The sequence below is a fragment of the Dasypus novemcinctus genome, chromosome 4 (genome assembly GCF_030445035.2).
Source record: "Dasypus novemcinctus isolate mDasNov1 chromosome 4, mDasNov1.1.hap2, whole genome shotgun sequence".
Lineage (NCBI taxonomy): Eukaryota > Metazoa > Chordata > Mammalia > Cingulata > Dasypodidae > Dasypus > Dasypus novemcinctus.
Window position 1 is genome coordinate 148,139,557 of NC_080676.1, and position 15,552 is coordinate 148,155,108.

The 15,552-nt window shown below is 38.5% G+C and overlaps 1 protein-coding gene across 2 annotated transcripts in view; it reads right to left on the bottom strand.

The window, feature by feature from the left end:
- Window positions 1-5,187: 5,187 nt before the first annotated feature.
- Window positions 5,188-15,552, bottom strand: part of RWDD2B (RWD domain containing 2B) — a 63,056-nt gene continuing 52,691 nt past the window's right edge. For both annotated transcript variants that reach the window (XM_071214911.1, XM_004468664.4), the window contains 5 exons: window positions 14,486-14,566; window positions 12,069-12,287; window positions 11,915-11,982; window positions 11,429-11,791; window positions 5,188-10,795 (listed from right to left, as the gene is read on the bottom strand). In XM_071214911.1, the coding sequence (XP_071071012.1) occupies window positions 10,561-10,795; window positions 11,429-11,791; window positions 11,915-11,982; window positions 12,069-12,275 (873 nt within the window). In that variant the 5' untranslated portion in view covers window positions 12,276-12,287; window positions 14,486-14,566 and the 3' untranslated portion in view covers window positions 5,188-10,560. The remainder of the gene's footprint in view (window positions 10,796-11,428; window positions 11,792-11,914; window positions 11,983-12,068; window positions 12,288-14,485; window positions 14,567-15,552) is intronic.

Here is a 15,552-nt window from a genome sequence, read left to right on the forward strand (position 1 = left end):
TTGACATTTGGGGTTGAACATCCACTCTTCTAGTCCAGCAGCTGCCAGAGTTGTGTTATCTCTGAGGACCGGGAAATGAAAGAGGCCTCCTGCCTTGACTCTCAGGGTTCCTAAAAGTGGCAATTCATGTGAGAAATCAGTTTTCCTGAGGTTTTGATAGACTCAGTGAATATACATAGAATTAGTCTTGCTTATCCAAAGTCCACTAAAGTCAAAGTAAAAAAATAAAGTTCTGAAGCAAAGGAAAATTGTATGAAAGCATTGGAGACATTTTAGTTATAAGTAAAACATTCTTTGCACAAAATTCTTGTGCAAAACTGAAGTCACAGTGCAAATTTGAGTAATTAAAAGGAGACGTATAAAAAATTTTTAAATGTTATCTTTCAGTTAAACTTATTTTGTAAGAGAATGAAAATTATAACAGTAAGTCCTGTGTTTCTGTTTCAAATTCTATTCATGTCTGCCTATTTGCTCAGTATGTAACTTCATACATCAGGATGATAATATCAAATTAAAAAATGAAAATTCTAAGTTCATATCTAATGAAATTAAGCTAAAGAAGAAATGTAGGTCTGTCCTCTCTTAAATAGATAAAGTAAATTTTACCAGTTGCTAAGTGTAATTTAATAAGCTTATCTTAAAGTAATCAGTCTATGTGGTTCTGATTAATTATAAAGGGTTTGAAGAAGCAGCTTCTAAACTGAAGTATTTAAATAGCTAATTCTAAGAAACCATTATTAACTAGAAATCTAAATTGATATTGATGGCAAAAAGTAACTTCATAGCAGTAAAACCTTTCTGGAAGTCACCTCAATGTGCATATTCAAGTGATGGTAATGAAAAGTTGATTCCATTGGGAACTTTCAGTTCTCATTTTTTAAAAAATGGAAGAAGTAGTCTTTCCTCTACTGCTAAAGTAAAATACCTGTGTAATTAACATCTTCATGTTAAAAGTGTAAAAGTAAAAAGCAAAGTACTAAAAAGTTCATTTAATATGCTACACATTGCATTGTAAGTGTTTTAAAAGTCTATACAAATCAAGAGACAGACTTCTGCATTGTCAAACTCTTGTTCATTCAAACCAAGCCTTCAATACACTGCAGGTTGCCTCTCCATATGAATTATTGGCTAGGTTGGTCACTGACCCCTAAAACAATAAAAGTATCTACTACATCTCTGGTTGTGCTCCTGAAGTCAATGGAAACTACATTGCAGTTTCAAACTCCTGCAGCAGCCAATGATGGCTCAATATAGCCAAATGTACAATGGATATCTTCTCCAAGCTCACACTGTTTCATAATGCTGAAGGGTGCTATGCACCAAGCTGGTAGAATACTGAAGCCTACCTTCCTAGTTTCTCTCTAGGGCCAGTGGTGCTGCAGGTTGCTAGCTGTGTGAAGGACATACCAAGTGAAGCAATGAGTACCAGAGTACTGTGAGTAGAACTTAAACACAATTGGCTTTATGACCCATTCCCATGAAGAGATAACATGTATGGTATTGCAAACCTGGAACTTAAATCTATTAATTTCAGCTCAAAGAGAAACGTATGCATTGGGAAGTACATTAATTAGTATTAAGTACTATACCTATATCCTATTCTAGATATATGCCTGATGATTATGGTGTTATCTTTTCTATTCCTTATCATATGTGCAAAAACATTGAACATGTTAAAAGTCCTGGTAAACTTCATTTTCTAAGTAGTTAATGAATGTGCTTAACCCAGGTATCCCTCCTAGCCCTTATTTCAGAATCTATCCCACTCATACCCTGGGGAAAACTGTCAAATCCACATGCCATCATACCAGGGCTAAGCATTTCCCACCAGAAGGGAAATAGCAAATGAGGTGGCTATGACCCACTTCAACTTAGCGCCTTTGAGATTGTCCATAAACAATCTTTCATCACCCAGGACCTGCAAACCAGGTTCTAATCAAAACTTTGCAAAAAACCAAGCCTCACCAAAATGAAAAGAACTTTACTCTGTACTTCTAATCACTCACACAACTATTAAAGTTAAAAGAATATCCAGCCTGGTGCACTAATCCTGAATGAAACCAGCCAGCCAAGAAAGTGCCAGTTCACCAGAAGCACCTGATGGCACACATGAGTGCTAGTCATTGGATGGCATGAAATACCCCTTCAAAAAAAAAGCTAAGTAGTATCTATGTCAAAGTCAGCTGTTCCATCTAACTCTAGCCCAAATGCCTATTGCAAGGGGGAGGGCAAACCAGACATCCCCTTAAAAAACTTTGTCTGTTTTCATCTCCTTTAACTTAACTAAAAAAGCATCCCCCTCTTCTACCATAGGAACTGGGATTGGCAGTTTATACCTAACCCCATTGTCTATTGCAATTTCTCTCTAGAGTTAACCAACAGCATAAAATAACTCAAGGAAGAATACTGTTTCCCACCAACTTTGGGAAAATGCAGCCTTTGCAAGCCCTTGCAATATCTTCTTAGTGGGGCCGTGTATTCTAAAATTCTAATTAAGTTTATTTCTTCCAGAATCAACATCTTGTTAGCCATATGGGGACTTCAGCTTCACCCAGGATGCCAGACCCATCTTCCTCCAATTGAGATAGAATAGAAGCCAGAAAGTTTTACACCTTGTCAGGAAGGGCCTACTGTCCCTAACCAGCAAGAAGTAGCTAAAGAGAAATATCATCTCCTTTCAGCACCCCTTTAAGAATAAAGGTGTAAACTCTTTGAGGGGGGAATGAAGCAGTCTAGTAAGATAAAGAATCAATAGATGGATCTGGAACCTGGCAGAGTCCACATGGACATCAATAACCCCAAGATGGCTGCTGGAAGCCCCTCCCCAAGATTCTGCCATTCAGAACAAAGACATTTGGAAGCCAGGAGAAGTCCTATATATTCTCCAAGGGCTTTCTCTTTGAGGGCTCATGAGGGATTGATGGGTGAAGTAATCAATCAAAATAGCAAGCAGCTGGAACCCCTCCCCTGCCACTAGCAAAGGGGTAGAATAATTAATGGTTCAAAAACTGGGCATGTGGCCTGAATGCTCTCTCTCACCTCTGGACCCTGACTCTGGCTGCCTTATCCCCCACTTAGATCACTATGCAAGTAAATCTTGGGATTTATCATTTATAATGAGACATTATAGTCTGTACATCAGCCTGCTTTATCACTTTTCAACCCCTTCCTTCTACCTGGAACCTTGATCTGCTATTTTCTCCCATTTCCCATCCCTCCCTGCCTGAATATATTACTAGCCTAACTCACCCAACATACTCTTGAAATTCACTTCTGCAGCATAGTCAAGAACCTAGACAAAATCCAGTAACACTATCTTATGATTGGATTTGCTGTATAAAATAAATCACAAATGGGGTTAGTTCAACTCCTGGAAAAATGGAAAAACTTAGCAAAATTAATGTTACTAATAAAATCATTTTAGTTTCTTAGTTAATAAACAAAAGTGCTGAATTTATTTTGAAGTGAAAATTCATTAGAAACTGTAACTAATAGTTAAAACAAATTCATTATATTGAATGCATTATATTACAAAACAACAAAAGAATAATATTTAAAATTCTGAAAACTGACTGAATTTAGCCTATACTTATTGTGATGTTAATTCTAAACTAAACTTACCTTTGTTTATGGTTACTTCAAGACTAGCCTCACCCTTGTATATGCTTGCTATTGTGATGGTAATTCTAAACTGAATTCTATTCAAGGGAAGCAGATGTGGCTCAACTGATTGGGCTCCTATCTACCATATATGAGGTCCAGGGTCAGATTCCCAGGGCCTCCTGGTGAAGGCAAGCTTCCCATGAAGTGAACTTAACAGCAGAGAGCTGGTCTGGGCAGAGTACTGGCCCGCACAGGAGTGCTGGCCCACATGGAGTCCTGGCCTGCTCAGCAAGCTGGTGCAGCAAGATGATGCCACAAAAAGACACAGAGGAGAGACAATAAAAGATGTAGCAGAACAGGGAGCTGAGGTGGTACAAGAGATTGAGCACCTCTCTTCCACTTTGGGAGGGCCCAGAATTGATTCCTGGTGCCACTTAAAGAGACGACAAGCAGATACAAAAGAACACACAGTGAATGGACAGAGAGAGCAGACAACAGGGGCAGGGGATAAATAAATAAGTAACTTTTTTAAAAAAAGAACTCTTCATATTCTTAATAATTAAATAAGCATGTGTATATATATATGTAAATGAATATTCCTGGAGTCCATATTAGAGAAGCTAAGCAGGATAGAAAGGTCATATAAAAATCTGAATATCTAAACTATTAGGAGGGGAAAAAAGGTTTTTCCTAAGCCCATGGACCTACCCTGCACCCCACAGGGCCTTATTTTTGAGATAGATATGGGGGAAGGGCTAGTTGTGGCAAGATGGAATGTAAGTTTAACTTAAAACTCTGTCTCCTAGGCCAGGAGGTTAAGAGTCATAGTTTGGGGAAGCTGATGTGGCTCAAGCAGTTGGGTACCCACCTACCATATGGGAGGTACCAGATTTGGTTCCTGGTGCCTCCTAAAGAAGACAAGCAAGACAGCAAGCTGCTGCAATGGGCTGGCATGGCGAGCTGACACAACAAGATGATGTAACAAAGAGACACAAGGAGGAAAACACGATGAGAGACCCAACAAGCTGACAGTGGAGGTGGCTCAAGTGATTAGATGCCTTCCTCCCACATGGAGGATCCAGGTTCAGTTCCCAGTGCATACTGAAAAAAAAAAAGAAGAAGATGAGCACACAACAAACAGACACAGAGAGCAAACAGCAAATGCAAACAATGAGGGGTGGGGGTAGAAATAAATAAAAATAAATCTAAAAAAAAAGTCATAGCTTGTCTTGTAATTCCTCAATTTAAATCTTTTTACAGCCTTAAAATGAGGGTAATTAATAATCCAATTGTCAACTTTCAGTATGTAAAGAAAAAGCTATGGATTTTTCTAAATTGTAATTAAAGCAAAATAAACAATTATAATATATTCCAGAATCTGGCAGTCAATATGCTTTTAAGACTATTCTCAATTTTAAAATATTATTTTTTAAAAAGAGGTTTTAGCCTCCTGTAGAGGAAGAAGGAAAAATGAAAAAAATTTTTTTTGCGTCAACTATAACTGTTCCAATTTTATTTAGCTTGGGTGTAATCTTCCTAGGTTTCTATGAAATAAATAACATTATATATTAAATCTTTAAGATGCTGAAAATTTTAAGTTTGTGTTTAATGAAATTAAGTTAAAGAAGAAAGTATAGATCTGTCCTAAATGGAAATTACTAATTTTCACAGAACAAAATAAGGGATGAAAGGAAGACTTAAAGTGGATAAAAGTAAGTTTCATTGGTTCCTAATTGTAATTTAATAAGCTTATTTAAAGATAGAAATAACTAGTCTATGTGATTATGGTTGGTTACAGGAAGTTAGTAAAAGCATCATCTAAATGGAAGTATTTAAATGGCTAATTCCAGGAAGCCATTATTAAATAGAAGTCTAAACTGATATCGATAACAAAAAGAAACTTCATAACAGCGAAATTTGTCAGAGGCCACCTCAATCTGCATGTTAAAGTGGTTGTCAGTGAAAGATAATCTTGATTCCATTGGGGATCTTAAGGCATCATAAAATAATGGAGAAAGTAGTTTTTTCCCTGTACTGCTAAAATAAAATACCTGCTAATTAACATAACCATGGTAAAGATGTAAAAGTAAAAAGTAACTTACCAAAAATAGTTAAGTTCATTTGATAGATTATAAACTGCATTGGAAGTATTTAGAAAGTGTAAAAAATTAAGAGATAGACTTCAGTATGACAAACTTGCTTGTGTACTCAAGCCAGGCCCCCAGTACCCTGCATGGCACCTTTCCACTTGAGAACTTGGTTAGTTCAGTCACTACAACCCCTAAAACAGTAAAAGTATCTACATATCTATGTTCCTGCTCCTGCAGTAGATGGAAATTATGTTGCAGTTTCAGATTCCTGTGGCAGCTGGCAATGGCTCAGTATCACTAGATTTACAATGAACATTGCCTCCAGATTGACTGTTTCATAGTGCCAAAGGACACTATGCACCAGGCCATTGAAACACTGGAGCCCCTCTCTAGGACCAATGGTATTGCAGCATACTGGCTGTGTGAAGGATATACCAAGTGGAGTAATAATTACCAGAGTAATGTGAGTAGAACTTAAACAAACACAGTTGGCATTATGGCCTGCTTCCATGGAGAGACATGTATGGTATTGCAAATCTGGAGCTTAGATCTATTAACTGCAGCTCAAAAAGGAACTTGAGCACAGATTAGTATTAAGTACTGTATCTATATACGTCATGAATATATCTCCTCTATTCTAGAGCATATGCAGAGGGATATTAAACATGTTAAAAGTCTTAGCAAACAATTCATTTTCTATGTAGTTAATGGATGTGCCTATAAGATAAAAGAATGGCTCTCTTAAGTACTGTCTTTATTTTGCTTGCCATATGCTTGTCTTCTTGTCTATATCATCTTTGTGAGTTTATGTCTAGGGCAGTGCCTCTCATCTCTCTTCTAGCTGTCCTGGGCGTAACTGCTGCCATGGGAACTGGAGTTGGCAATTTATTTTATATCAAACCCAGCAAGTCTACCACAATCTCTTCCTGGAGTTAACAGCATAGAAGAAACCAGCTACATCTTAGAAACCCTTAGACAACAAATAGACTCCCTTGCTGCTGTTGTGCTGCAAAATTGCAGCGCTCTCAACATGTTAACAGCTACACAGGGAGGAACCTGCCTGTTCCTCAAGAAGGAATACCGTTTCTATGTAATTCACCCTGGAGCAGCCCTAGATAACATGTGAAACCTACAAGATCAAAACCATCAACTTTGGGAGGATGGAGGCACCTGGCCTTTCTCACTCTCACAGTCCAGTATGTCATGGCTGGCCCCCTTTTTGGGGCTGCTTACCATCATCTTTATCCTTTTAAGTAGGACCATGTATCTTCAAATTTTTAACTAAGTTTCTTTCTTCCAGAATCACTGCCTTCCAGAACAAGGTTTAGTCACAAGGGGGTTTCATCCAATTCCAGCTATGGCGCTGGGCCAGCCTTCCCTCAACCCAATAGAAAGCCAGAGAGTTTTACACCAAGTCAAGTAGGGACTACTGCCCCTGACCAGCAGGAAGCAGCTACAGCAAAATGACCATTGCCCTTTGCTCCCCTTAAGAATAAGGGTGTAAACTCTCTGAGGGAAGAGTTGAGGCAGATTAGTATAGGGAATGAGGGAAGGTACTGGTCATAATAAAGCCATAAGAACTGGGACCCCAGTGGTCAGAATATAGCCACGAGACCCTGCCCAGAAAACTACTGAGGGGAGGCAGTTGCTTGAGAACAAAGTTGTAACCATTACAGCTAAAAAAGCCACCAAGACCCTGGTCATGAGGTTCTATTTGAAACCCCCGGGCTTAAAAGGCAGCTAACTTCAAACAGAAAGGCTTCCTATTGGTTCCCTGAAAGCTAACAGGTGAAGTAGAAAGGCAAACAATCAGGACAGCAAATAGCTGAGATACCTCCTTTAGGTGGGGAGAGGGGAGGAGGAAAGGCCTTACAAAGGCCTATCCCAGGAGTTACACCTCGCCCTGTAACATCCCCACACCTGTGTCTTGGGTGTGTACTATCACTTTTTCTCACTTCTTAATGAACTCTTTTTACTGGCCTCATTGAACTGACATCTCTTTGAATTCTTCCTTGAAATGTAGCAAAGAATCTAGAAACCCAAAGGGCTCTGATATTACTAGTGCTCTGGGACTACAAGGGTCTGGAAAGGGAGCAGGTACCTAGGGCTGAAGTAGCTGGAGAAGTTAGAAGGGCTCTAATTTCAATAGGCTGAAAAGAGGTGAAATCAGGGTCTAGTCAAGGAAAAAAACTGTTAGACATAAAGGTATGGCATCTTCTTAAGAGTGAGGTTATTGGCCTGGCAGAAGGTTTTTGTTTCTAACTTCAGGGCATGCTATCATAAGTTTGTGAAAAGCCTCTTTTGTCTTTTATTTCTCCTTTCACTCCCTACCTTCAACCCAATTCCACCCTTACCGTAGATACTCTTCTGGGAAGTCAAGGACATGTTTGTGGCCATCTCCCAGCCCTGGGCTACCTGCCCCTCTCCTTTTCTATTGTGTGCAGATGTTTCAGTGTGTTTCTATTCCACAGCCCAGGGTTGATTTAGGTCTAATGGAATGGCCTAACTATACCTTCAACCCTAAACCAGGAATAAGTAGTCCCATCTGCTTATCAGGATGAGAACACTCAGTGGCAGGGTGCTCTCTCCTTGGGGTGTATAAATGCCACACTCTTGGACAGTACAGTTCTCTCTAATGCAAAGTGGGGTGTGTGGAGCCACCATCCACTGTGACCTGAGTAGATGACCTTCCCAGGAGACTGGACATGATTGCATCACTTCCCTACTCTTTTCAACCCTTTGTGCTGTCAATGTAACAAAGCGAAGTGGTCATTTGCTAAAAGATTCTATTGTGCCTAGCCTTTGTTTCCACAACTCACAATAAACAACTCATGCCACATACTCCAGTCTCACGTAAATATGTTTCAGTAAATTTCTCTTCCATAAGGCAACTGACATATATTTGCATTTGTAGAAATATGCATACTTTTTTTTTCATTTCCATAAATGGTACATCTTAGCTCAGAAAACAGAGTTTGAGACAAAATGCTGATGCATTATTGGGAAGGAAGGTGAGGAAAAGAATATGGGAAGTGATGGGACATGACAGGTTGCCATACTGATAACAGACCCAGGAGGTCAGTTGGCAAATTCATCTTCTCAGCATATGCTGGACTTCTCCATATAAATTGCAAAGAGAAGTTGTACCTGGGAATAGCTCATGGGACAGAGGAAGGGAAATGTAGTTGTCTGCTTCCCTCCTGACACCTGTTTCCCATCAGTCAAGATTGACTTAACAAGGAATTAACTCCCCTATATATCTGGAGGTCATCATATGGCCTCTTTGGTGGCTTCTAGGCATGTCAGATTCCATGCTCTGTAGGGTATTTCATCTAAATTTGGAGGTGGCTAGAGGTCAGAAAATCCATATACACAGTGGTCCAACTGGTTGCATGGTGGCAGCAGAGGAAAAGATTGACATTCCCAGGACTACTGATACGGTGATTGGGAGGTAGGTAACAGGGAGGGAATTTGAAGAGGTACGTAAGATTCATGTCCAATGTGACAGAAATACCATTGTGATTCTTGCTTTTATCCACTTTTATATTTATGATCTAGCCATGCTGTCATATTAATTCTATTTTATTCCTTATGATCTCTGATAGTATTACATAATAAGCATATGCCACATTTTACTTACTGATTTACTGAGTGAATAGGTTGCCTCCAACCTTACACTAAGATAAATAATGCATTTCAGGTCACTTCCTTCATTCCCACCCAGCCCCCCCCCCCCCCAAGTCTCACCTTTCCAGGAAGATTCAACACATGGTGCCAACCTGAGTGACAGAAATTAGTGAATATTTAATAAATACTTTTTAAAGTCCTCAAAAAACCAGGTAGTATGTTTATTTGGCTTAGGTCAATTAGCTGAAATAAGTTTGTAGAAAGTCATTTTTCAATATGAAAAATGTGTCAAAATCCAATTTTCCAAAATCTAATTCTCTCAATTACCAATTTGCTCAATTACTGAGGCCTGTCAAAAAGTTTGAGCTCTACCGTTGTCTCAGCCTTCTGTGAGGTAAGCCCAGGAGCCCAGGCCAAGGCTAAATGTACATAAAGTTTACAGTTTATAAACTGTTTTAAGAAAAACTCCACCTATTTGTATCTGAAGTAGGTACAAAACTAAAGTTTTGAAAAAAAAACTATTTGGCAAACTAGCTTTAATTGCTAGCAGGCAATTGAAATAAAGCATTATTTCATAATAAGAAGTCTAGAGGTAGGCAAGGCCTAGGGTTGCATCAGCAGCTCAACAATGTAGGTACTGGCATGTCAGTGGTTTTCTTGGCTCTTTGATCCTTCATGGTTGAAAGATGTACTGCAGCTCTAGCCATCAATTTGGTGTTTGTGGCAGAAGAGGGCAATAGGTGGCCTAGCTGCATCTATCACTTTAACCAGTAAAATTAAAATGTTCCCAGTAGTCTCCTAGCCAAAGCTGTGTCCTGATGCCACTTTTAGCTGTAACAGAGGCTGGGAGAGTGAAAATTTAGCTTTTCCAGGGTCTTTAGTGGAGGCAGGTAAGGGAGAGGGTTTGGGAATGGATGAGGAGTTGGAACACTGACATTATTTCCCTCAAGTACAATTAGTTTCTTTTTTAAATTGGCCAGTTTATATGTCAAGAAATTTCTATCCTATACTTTTAAGATTGTAATTTGAAACTCAGTGCTTTCAATAATTACTGTTATGCTTTCTCATGATCACACACTTTACCTATTTTTTAACAGATGCATTCCAGCTTTTTCCTTTTTCCTGCCTAACTTTCTAGAATGGGACTAAAACTAAAATAAAATGAATTAATCACTCAGGAAAGTGAAAAAAATCAAAAGGCCAACAGCAACAAAATACTTTCAACTATTCCTCTGTTCAATCATTGTCCTTCTACACCAAAGAACATCCGGAAAACATCGCCACATCCTTTGGCACTTAAAAACTGATACAGCTGACCAAAGTCCATGTGGTTTCCTCTGGCTCCATTAACATTGAACACTTTTTCTTCAAAAATTGAAAATTTTCTTTGTTTTTCCATCTCATCATTTGTAGCATCAAAAGGAATATCTTCTCGATGACGAATTAAAATTCTCTTCCAGTTTAATTTTCTGAGTCTGAAAAGAAATGTTCAAAGTAGAAATTTTCAAAATGTGAAGTGTATTCCAGAGCACTGAAAACAGAAGTTATAAAACAGATTTATCAGTGCCTTCTCCCAGAAGTAAAAAAATCCTCCTTTATTTCATAGGGATTTATTTTAACCAAATATGATTCTCAACCTAATCTCATCCCCAGACTCATTTATTGCCATTACTACTGCCAATTATCAGCATTTCAGAAATATGGAAATTGCTATCAATATACTGAAGGGACTTCTCAGAAACTCAGGATATTATAGAGAAACGGGAAGACAAGCAGAAATTCCAATGCTCCTAGAAAGCCCTTTATTTCACAGATTATACAGCTTATGACACCACTGAAATGAAGAAAGAATCAGACCCAGAGAAGTGGATGGGTTCATAGGCAGTATCTTTGTAAGGGTTCAATTATTCAACACACGTTTATAGAACGTAAGTACTGTGTCAGGTGCAGAGGCTAAAGCTAACTATATGTGATTCCTGCCTTATGCACTAACTTGAGACTGAATCCCCATGCAAAATACAACCAAATGGACATAATTATTTCCACAACTCTACTATCTTGTTTTGTACTAAAATGACATTGTATATATACAACATGTGAAAGCAAACCTTGACCAGAATTCTTCACAGGCACTTTGTGGGCCTTCCACACAAACAACACCAGGTTTCCCAGGCATGCTAAACCCAAACAGCGATAGCTCCTTTGCCCACTCTAGAATATTCTTTCTTTTGCATTTGTTGTAGATATGATGGCTATAAATCCAGAGTCGTGTGAGAATGACATCTACTGACGGGGCTGGGCTTCCTGTGGCGTTAGGAGATATGGTATCTCTGCTGATATAGCCAGAGGCATGTTCTCGAATCCATTCTGTGGCATTCAATATGCAGACATCTCCCCAACAACTCCTCTGCAGGTATGCAATCAGATCCATGTTCAGCTGAGTCTGCTGGGATCTACTCAGTAATACTGATCTGATGGAAACAATATGGAAAAAATCCTAAATCAATTTTCTTGGCAGGAAACAAATTTGAAAATCACTTTTATTCTCAGATTAATTTCCAGGTCTAAAATTGGCTAGAGTTTCTGTAATATACCTGACAGTAATTTCAGGCAGAACTGCAGGGTATTTAAAAGGAAGAATACAGGCCAGGGAAAACGTTACCTGGTAAAAAAAAAGAAGAAAAATGCCCTAAGTACTGTTTTACGTCTTGACATATTTCAATTCTTCCAAAAACAAAAATGAATTACCATTGCTTCCTCAGATACATCCAGGCTCATATTGACAGTAAAATAAACTTTTGACGATCGTCCTTCCATGGTCCTCTTTTCGACACAGTCTTTCAGTTCTGCTAAAGCCAGCTGGTCATTCACTATGAACTCGTTCTCACCAGGGAACATACTGGCCAGCAGTTCTATCTCAGAGAGCTGGGCCTCCGCTTGCTCTACCTCACTCATTTTTGCAAGTTTCTGAAGGAGGTAAGGAAAAGAGAGACAATTTACTTATATAATCTTGGGAGAACTAAATGATCAATATGGGTACTAATTGAAATGTATCTGATTTCTTCATAAAATGTGAAATGTAATCAGATTCTCTTTCTCCATTCTACTTGCAGATGCAATATGCTAAGCACCAAAAATACGGGAAAATCCAGTGACAGCCATAAAACTCTAATAATAATTTGGCACCATATTCCTTTGATCTGGCATCTTAACCTACCACAATGAACAATTTAATTGATGTGAACTAAATTATATAGTCGAAAAGCTATTTCAATGATACAGCCAGGAGAGAAGATCTGACAGGTTACTTGGAAATCTTTATAAACCATAATAAACAGTAAAATCATTGTCAAGTTCCAGAAAACAAACAAAATTGGAAATTCCATTGACATTAAAGATAAATTTGGAGAAAAAATTTACAATATGGAAGTTTTCCTTCAACAGGATTATTTTTAATAGCTTTATTGTGGTATAACTTATATATGATAAAATTTACTCATTTTAAGTGTACAATTATTTTTAGTGCACTTAAAGAATTGTGCATCCATCACCACAATCTAATTTTAGAACATTCTCATCACTTAAAAAGGAACCTTGGGTACATCTGCAGTCCTCTCTGCTCATACCCCTTGTGCCCCAGACAACAACTAATCTACTTTCTGTCCCTATAAATTTGCCCTTTTGGATATATCATATAAATGGAATCATAACAATATGTGGTCTTTGTGTTTGGCTTCTTTTACTTAGCAAAATACTTTGAGGTTCATCCATGATGTTGTATATATCAGTATTCCATTCCTTTTTATTGGCAAATTGTATGGATTTACCACATTTTGTTTATTCATTCTCAGTAAAGTTTCAATGAATTTTTCTTTATATAGGTTCTATACATTTTGAGGTAGATGTATTTTATGCCAGTTTATTTTGGGTGCTGCTATTTGAAGAGGATTTTTTATTATACTCTCTTTCTGACACTTTGACCATGCGCTATACGAAACTCTTTCCCTCTTGTTTTCTACCACATCACCCTTTTTTGGTTTTCCCTTCTATCTGGTCATTTCTGGGGATCCTTTTGGGGTTCCTACTGCTGAATAGGACCTTTATAAAATGTTAGCATCCCTTATGGACTTCTCTTGTTATACTTTTTTTTTTTTTTAAAAGATTTATTTATTTATTTAATTCCCCCCCCCTCCCCCCCCCCGTCCCCTGTCCCCCGTCCCCCGGTTGTCTGTTCTCTGTGTCTATTTGCTGCGTCTTGTTTCTTTGTCCGCTTCTGTTGTCTCAGCGGCACGGGAAGTGTGGGCGGCACCATTCCTGGGCAGGCTGTACTTTCCTTCACGCCGGGCGGCTATCCCTACAGGGGGCACTCCTTGCCCATGGGGCTCCCCTACGCGGGGGACACCCCTGCGTGGCGTGGCACTCCTTGCGCGCATCGGCTCTGCACATGGGCCAGCTCCACACGGGTCAAGGAGGCCCGGGGTTTGAACCGCGGACCTCCCATATGGTAGACGGACGCCCTAACCACTGGGCCAAAGTCCGTTTCCCGGTATGAACATTTTATTCATACCATTGGATTTTTGCCAATCCGATAGATAAAAAATGGTACCTCAGGCTAGTGTTAACTTATATTTTTTCAACTGTTACTTATGTTCTGTGAACTATTCACAGTCTCTGCCCATAACTCTATTTTGATTGGTCTTTTCTTTATTTCTAGGACCTCTGTGTATTTTGAGAAGATTAGCCCTTTGTGTGAAATATGAGTTGCCAATATTTGTTCCAAATTTACCTTGCTTATGGTATTGAATCAACTTTTTCTTTTATGGTTTCTGGATTGTGAGTCTTTGTTGGAAAAGTCTACCTCACTCCAATTATAAAGGATATTGAGATACTAATCAAAATAGAATTTTTTTCATTTTTAGAAGTTGATAAATTGGTTTTAATTTCATTTATAAAAATAAGTATAGAGACTTCTGATAAAATATGAAGGACTGATGTTTTACCTCCTTTTCTTTCTGTAATTCCCATTATAACAAGAGTAAAGGAATAAATCTTCAAAGATAAACAAAAGGAGAGGCAATGATAACAGATGAAAGCTGTCAACAAAACTTTGGAAGATGGAAAGAGATTGAAGAAGTTATAATTAACTTGGATTCCAGTTTTCTTACCTCTGTCAAGTGCTTGGCCAGGGAAACTGGGAGGGTAGCTGCAGAACTCTGAAAAGTTCAGGAACTGTCAGCACCAGGAACCTTGGAAAGCGGGGATATAGAATGCAGATTGAACAGATTAATTGGATGAATGTTTGAAGCACAGACTTTAATTAGACTCTGGTTCAAGATTTCTCAATCTCAGCTCTACTGATATTTTGACTAAATAATTCCTTGTTGGAGTGCTGAGGAAAAGGGTATGCTGTGCATTGTAGGATGTATACCAGCATCCCTGGTCTACACCAGATGCCAGTAGTACCACCCCACATGTGACAACCAGTGTCTCCAGACATTGCCAAATTTCCCCTAGGGGCCAAAATCACCCTAGGTTGACAACCACTTCTCTGGATAAAGAAGAGTTGAACTTCCCAGTTCTCTTTCCAAGATCTCCAACCCCTGGCCTATGCAGCCAGGAAATTTTTTTCCAGCCTAGGAAGAAGACACGAGGTTTAACATATGGCCACAGATCCAAATTCTGCACAGAGGTACCCAAGAGCAGGCTCACAGTGGTGCCAAGGGATATTTTGATTTTTGAGGGGAACACAGTGACATCTTTCAGATGCTGCATGAACTGCTACTACTAAATTGTTTAGACCTAACTACTTAATAAATGAAAATGCTAATTATTTCTTTTGGACTAGAGATACCATGAAAAAAATTACTAAAGGCTATAAGCCAAGAAAATTTGAAACCTCTGCTATATTGATGAAAGGAGTGAAGTTGGGACTTGCTCTTAAAAGATACATGCTGAAGTATTTAGAGGTCAAGTGCTGTTTTGTATATATCTAACTCTCAAATAGTTAAGCAAAAGTAATTGTGTGTACATACATATATAGGCACAATGTGTAGAGATAGAGAAGAAGAAAGAGAAAAAGCAAATTTTTCTATAGTTCTTAAGTTTTGTAAAAAGCAAAGTTGTAGAGGAAGTTTCTGTATGGAAACTTTTTGTACTGTAAACAAAGTTAAATATGAATCACAACCTGGCAAAAATACTCACAACATATGACAAAGGGTTTCTATTATTAGTG